Consider the following 6,846-nt stretch of genomic DNA (forward strand, 5'->3'; position numbering starts at 1 on the left):
GGCATGTAACCGTAGATAGAGAAAAGTTACCAGAAACCTAAATTCTTAGCATCGAGATTTATTCTCGGCTTACATTAGATAAGAATTACTCGTTAGTTTTATAAATTCTAATAACCTACGTATATATATGATGTTATAGGAGTAAATACGAATGGATTCGGTTAAGTGGGACTTGAGGAGAAACGGAGCTTGCTAAGGTAGGAACCTACATACCAATATATAGCATGTTTATTTTCATGCATGATTTGATTTGTTTAAATTGGTAAGAGATAGTTTGCGTATCAACCATGCATGTATATATGATATTCATGTTTTGCATTGTAGTTTTTCCTTGATATAAATTAAATATAGGGATAGCTTTTGTCTGAAAAATGAGTTGTGAAATTGGAGTAATGGGGATTGTTTTCTTTCGTTAAAAGAGCAAAAATTGGTTTTGGGAAAGGTGGTCGTCTCTTGTCTCAGGAAGGAGAAAGAGAGATGGATTTTTCTATGTGGGTATGGATTACCCGATTGTTTGTAACTATGTGTGAGGTTCTGGATTGCTCCATGGATATGGTTGTTGTTATTTTCAATGATTCGCCATTTGGGAATCATCGGTTGTCATTTACTATGACTGGCTCGTTTGGGAGTCATAGGTTGTATTTAATCGATTGTTGAAAATCCAGGAACTCACACATATAGAACCAGCAATTTTAAAGGAACAACTAAATATGTATTTATAGTATTTGAAAATAACCGGTAATACGAGTATATATATTACTATGTTTATCACGGGGGAATTTAGAAAAGGAATTGTGAATTCCTATAAAGAATGAATTATTGTTGCATTTCTGGAGACGGCAGTTCATTCTAGGATTCCAATTGTGGTGTACACCTTTCGAGGTGGTGGGCCATCTTTAAAGGGATGCATCACAGGATGTAGTCCGGGAATTCATTTTCTACTTTTCTAGATAACCATGCTTGTACGTGGCACGTTGTATGGTGCTTAGCTTGTGTGAGGTTACATGTTACCTCGATGAGGTTTAGACGCGAAGAGTGAGAGTTTAGTCCACTCCTGGATGTGTGTCAGGATCTTGAGCAGTCTACAGTCGTCGAACGGTTGACCACCGTAAGTTAGGTGACAGCCCGTATGGGGGTCGTGGTTACAAGGCCCACCTGAGCCCTAAAAGCTTTGGGTTTTGTGTGTACGGACACAACAATGACATTTCAGCTCCCTGCCGATAAAATCAGGAAAACAATGGTGCATGGTTCACACTGGGAAGTATCTTGGGCGAGATATGCCTGTGGATCGGGCCGAAAACCAATCGTACCCTCACCATTCTAATAGGATGCAGCGGTCACAATAGTTGTATGATGATTGTGAAAACTCTATTTTGAATATTAAAGAAGCATGCCGATATGATTGATGTTAGTTAGTGATTTATTATATAGTCACGATATTTTGATCATTATTATGGAAAAAACTGCATGTTTTAAATATTTTGCTATAAGTAGACTATTTATTGGATAAGTGCGTTTCTACTGGGCATAGTTGTTTTGCTCATCCTACATTAACATTTCAGACGACCCAGTTGCGGAGGAGACTTTCCCTACCACTAGCGATGGTGGTTATGGGGATTTGGAGGGTTTTCCTTATGCTTGACGAGGGACAGAGTCAAGTTATTTTGTGGTATAGAGCGAATCTAGCTCATTTTGTTGTATAGAGAGAGACTAGTTCATTTTTTGTTGTATATAGAGAACCAGTTCATTTTGATGTAATACTCGATGTATTTGGGCAACGGTTCTCACTTAAACAGTTTTGTAGATATACAGATATATCCCTATCGTATATAAAATTAAGAGTAGTATATATATAGTTGTTGGATGGGTGAATTATGAGATTTACAGGTTATGACAGGTTTTAAGTATACGAAACGTCAATTAAACAAATGAAACTCCGCCAAATTTTCTTTAGAATTGTGATAGTGACTGTCTCGAGATTCATCTCCACGTCCTCGGAATGTGTGATGGGTCTCGGAGCGTGACAGTTGTGATCTGACATACCTTATATCCATAACACCAAGAACCCTATATATCCTAATTTGTTTTGACACCTTCACTTTTGTTAGACTATGCATATATCTCCTAATTTGTTTTGACATCTTCACTTTTGTTAGACTATGTAAAGTACATGTTTAATGACATTTTTACGTTAAAGAAGCAACCGTCATTATAAAACCCGTCATAAAAGTTTACAAAAACCGTCTTTGACTTATGATGGTTTTCGTAAAGCCGTTATGTACTTCAAAGATCTTATTTCGAAAATATGGCTAAAACCGTCATAATAGACGAAAATAATATTGACTTTTACATTGTAACTGTCATTAATTTGTACAACCGTCATGATTTTCAGTAAAAACTATCAAGAAACCTGTTAAATTTGTGACGGTTTTGGCAAAACCGTCATAGAAATATACATTTTCTGGAAAATAAAATATTTCAAAAAATGTTATACCCTTAAAATTGCATAAATCATTTGGCATGTATACAATCAAACTCCACTGCAAAGTGCAAACAACATAACATAATCACACACAAACTAGCCAGTTCTTGATCTAGTTTGTGAGCCATTCACAAAACATAGTCTATTACATTTAACCATCTCAAAAATTTACATACATTTAACCAAAAATACCCGCAAAATGTCTCTAACAAGAAAAGAGCATTTCCAATGGAGAAGTGCATATATAATGTCCACTTCATGTCCCTGTCTCCCTGACAGGTCTTGTTTGAGGAAGAGTTTCGCATTTCCTTACATCCACCCATCTTACAGGAAATAGATTTTCTCAGTTCTAATATTCAAAGGCAAGAAAATAAAAATCCAATGAAACATAGTAAGTAATTTACATATACAAGTTTGAGGGATAAAAACACTTACATTGTGGTAGGAAGCATTTTCCCCAACTTGAAACAAGAACGCAACAGAGGGGCATTTGTTACCATCACTGCCATTACAAAAAGCACAAAACTCGACAGGGTCATTTTATACAAAGAAATCAATCAGTGGCCGGAGAGAAAGTCCATTTTCTGTTTTTAAGTGTGGCTACTTCTGGAATAAAGGCCGGGATCAACAAACACAAAGTTCTTTTAATTTCTATCCCGTGAGTTTTTACTTTTATTTCCTAAAAAAAAAGGTCATGCTTAATGAATTCTTCTGCATGGTCTCCAATCTTCCGCAAATCGTCTGGCACAAATTACTAGCTAATTGAGTTAGCTCCAATGTATAACAAAGTTTGTAGTCTTATCAAGTGATAAAGAAATAAGTTTTTATATTAATTACTTGTAACACATGCTCTGAATTTGCATTCACTCCAAACTTTGTAACCACAAGTAAAGAATAATGCATGTCACCTTATCAAATCTAAAACCAAAATAAAATTCACGTTACCCTTTACTATACACATAGTCTCCATCAACTTCTAACAAGAAGAACACATCACTCCCATCATGCAAAGCCTACAATATATCAAAAAACAAAACAAACCCATTAACAATTAACTAAAACAAAACAACCCCAAACAACAAAAATAGTGATTGGTTATTATATATATACCTTAACAGTAATTTTTCTAGGTGTATACGCATGTTCTTGATGTGGGTCAAGTGCAGGAAGGAGAGAGAAATTAAACCCATCAATATCATTCCAATCATTAGCATGTCCATCAAGTGTTATGATTCCAAGTCTATAACTAGCTTGTAATAATCTTGTATTCGAGTTTTGGTATTTGTTTCCTTTCGCTTCTTCCTTCGAAGGATGCACTTTTTCAGCATCTAACTGCTCAAACAGCCTCATAACCCTGTCGCCATTGCTCTCCTTTCCTTCATTAGCAACTTGAAGAGACATACAAACAAATGATTCATTCATTTAATAGTGAATTATCTTAACTGAAGAAACTAAAACCGACAAGTTCATCATCATCATCAATTGAGACATCCTTGTTTCATAACGGAAAATAGCTTCTACACAGAATTTTTTGATGCCAGTAATTTAAAATAGTAATTTTTTTTGCTTAAAAACACCAAACAAGATTGAAACTAATGAAATATAGAAAACAATCGTACTTGTTTGCAATATGTTCGGCAAAAATCGAATCTTCTTAGCAAAAATCTTATGAATCCTCAAATAGAGTGCAAAACATAGCTAGGGTTTGACAGTAGGTCGACGATGACTCTTTCTCTCTCTCTCAATCAACAGAAAAAAATATTCTTTTTGGGGAAACCATGATAATAAGATGGAAAATATTGAGTAATTGTGGTTACCTGAGGGATGGGAGAATGAGTCAACAAAAGGCGATCGAAGAAGCCATAGCCTCTGCCCGCTGAGTATTCTTGAGCCAAAACCCTTGCTGAGAAAAAAAATGGGTCGTGATTTTTTGTTTTAGTTGACCCGGGTTTATTTTTGTATTCGAGGACTGTTAGGGATTTAAACGAACATGGCGAAACAACGGTTTACAATTGTATAAGCTAACCGCTTTTGCCAAGCATATAATAAATTTTTCTGACACCTCTCATGATTATGTCAAAATATGGATAAAACCGTCAAGAAAATGTTAAGTACTTTGGTTTATTATATTGCAAACTTGACTGTTTTAGAAAATCCGTCATAAAATTTTTATATTTTATTGATGCATGTGTCATACACGACATAATGTTGCAACAATCGTCATAAAATCACTATATTTTCTTGACACATACACGACATATTCTTGCAATAGCCGTCATAAAAATATCTCTGAATAACCTATCTTTACGGTTTTCAACAAAGCTTTCAAGATAGATAAAAAACATGTGTCATAATATGTCATTTTTTTAGTAGTGACACCAGTAGCTTGAACATAAGAACTTTTGCACCTTTGCAGTGAATACAAGTTCATTGAACTCTCCTAAGTCTGTACGATGCAGAGGAGTGCCACCCTCTTCCCCCCAAGGTTCTTTACGTGTGGTGAAGTGGTGAAGTCACCAAAAAAAAAGCCCAAGGTATATGTGTACTAGATTACTAGGTGCAATGTTCCGCAAGTCATTTCAAACTTTCACCCATTCTTGAAGTTGCCAGATGCTTAAGGTTTCAAACAAATCTACCAAAGTTTTATTGGGCAGAGGCAGTCCTTACTGCCACATACTTGATTAATCGTATGCCCTCTTCAGTGTTAGGTGGAAAAACACACACTCTGTTCTTTTTCCTGGTCAGCCTTCTTTCCATCTTCCCCCTAGTATTTTTGGTTGTGTCTGCTTTGTTCATAATCTTCAACCAAGTTTTGATAAATTGGACTCTCATGCTATTAAGTGTGTTTTCCTTGGGTATTCACGTACACAGAAAGGGTACAAGTGTTATAGTCCTCATCTGCAGAAATCTTTTGTCTGTGCTGATGTTACTTTTTTTGAAGATGTTCTATTTTACTCTTCAGAAGGGAAGGTGTCCTCTGAACCATTTAAGGATTGTGTTCTGCCATCTAGTGTACCCATAACCCCTCTAATGTTGGGCGAGGGTGTTAATGAGGGAGATAATGATCATGTTACCGCTACTGATGTTGGAAAGCCAACAGACAGAGCGCATGCGCGCCCTACAGATGCACTTACAGGAGCACGTGTGCGCCCCTTGCCTGCAACTGATGTTCATGAGCTTGAGGCCAAAAGTTCCACTACTCCGCTGCCCTCACCTCTTCCCACTGTGTCTGTGGATCCTATTGTCATTCCGTCTGACCTTGATGTTCCTATTGCCCTACGGAAACTTGAACATCCACCTGCTAGTATGCGTCTTCCTAGTAAGTATGCCCAATATTCTATTTCTCAGTATGTTTCCACTGATCATTTACCACCATCTGTCAAGTCTTTTGCTACGTCCTCGTTGTGTTTCTCTGTCCCTCCTGACTACAGGGATGCTCTATCCCATCCTGGCTGGAAGCAAGCAATGGAAGAGGAGTTGAGTGTATTGTATTCTAATGACACTTGGGTCCTTACAGATCTTCCTCCTGGGAAGAAAGTGGTTTCTTGTAAGTGGGTTTTCACTATTAAGCATAATCTGGATGGTATTGTTTCTCGTTTAAAGGCTCGCCTTGTTGCAAAAGATTTTACCCAGATTTATGGTATTGATTACTCCGAGACGTTTTCTCCTGTTGCAAAGTTAGCCTCTGTGCATATTGTTATTTATCATCAATAGCCTCTATTTCAATTGGATGTGAAGAATGTTTTTTTACATGGAGATCTCCTGGAGGAAATCTATATGGTACAACCTCCTAGTTTTGTTTCTCAAGGGGGGAAAGTCTGTCAATTAAAGAAGTCTTTTTATGGGCTCAAGCAGTCTCCTAGAGCTTGGTTTGCGAAGTTTAGCCAGGTTTTGATGGGTAATGGAATGACTAGGTGTGAATATGATCATTCTGTGTTTTACCGAAAGACTCAACAAGGAATTATTATCTTAGTTATGTGTGTTGATGATATCATTGTCACAGGGTCTGACAAACAAGGTATTGCTCGACTTAAAGTCAATCTCTCAAGACAGTTCCAGACCAAAGATCTAGGAGAACTGAAGTATTTCTTAGGCATTGAAGTTACAAAGTACCTTAGTGAAATTCATCTCTCACAGAGAAAGTATGTATTAGACCTGCTCAATGAGACAGGTAATTTAGGAGCTCGCCCAACATAGACTCCTATGGATTCGAACAACAAACTCCAGTCAGATGTTGGAGAGTTGTATGCTGATGTTGAGGGGTACCGTAGACTAGTGGGAAAGGTGATCTATGCTACTATCACTTGCCCAGATATCTCGTTCGCCGTTAGTGTAGTATCTCAGTATATGCATGCACCATGGAT

The 6,846-nt window shown here is 37.1% G+C and overlaps 1 protein-coding gene across 3 annotated transcripts; it reads right to left on the minus strand.

The window, feature by feature from the left end:
- Positions 1-2,476: 2,476 nt before the first annotated feature.
- On the minus strand, positions 2,477-4,439 carry LOC147515003 (uncharacterized). Of its 3 annotated transcripts, none has more exons than XM_086585764.1 (5): positions 4,300-4,439; positions 3,593-3,870; positions 3,428-3,495; positions 2,918-2,984; positions 2,477-2,805 (listed from the first exon to the last, which is right to left on the minus strand). In XM_086585764.1, exons 2-5 carry the CDS (start codon positions 3,830-3,832, stop codon positions 2,611-2,613), a joined length of 570 nt encoding a protein of 189 aa, XP_086441890.1. In that variant the 5' UTR covers positions 3,833-3,870; positions 4,300-4,439; the 3' UTR covers positions 2,477-2,610. The 3 variants fall into 3 exon arrangements, with proteins under 3 accessions (XP_086441890.1, XP_086441898.1, XP_086441894.1); XM_086585772.1 differs by having other exon boundaries at positions 2,477-2,831; XM_086585768.1 differs by lacking the exon at positions 4,300-4,439 and adding an exon at positions 4,102-4,242.
- Positions 4,440-6,846: the final 2,407 nt, after the last annotated feature.

This window comes from Coptis chinensis, chromosome 2 (genome assembly GCF_015680905.1).
Source record: "Coptis chinensis isolate HL-2020 chromosome 2, ASM1568090v1, whole genome shotgun sequence".
Classification (NCBI taxonomy): Eukaryota; Viridiplantae; Streptophyta; class Magnoliopsida; order Ranunculales; family Ranunculaceae; genus Coptis; species Coptis chinensis.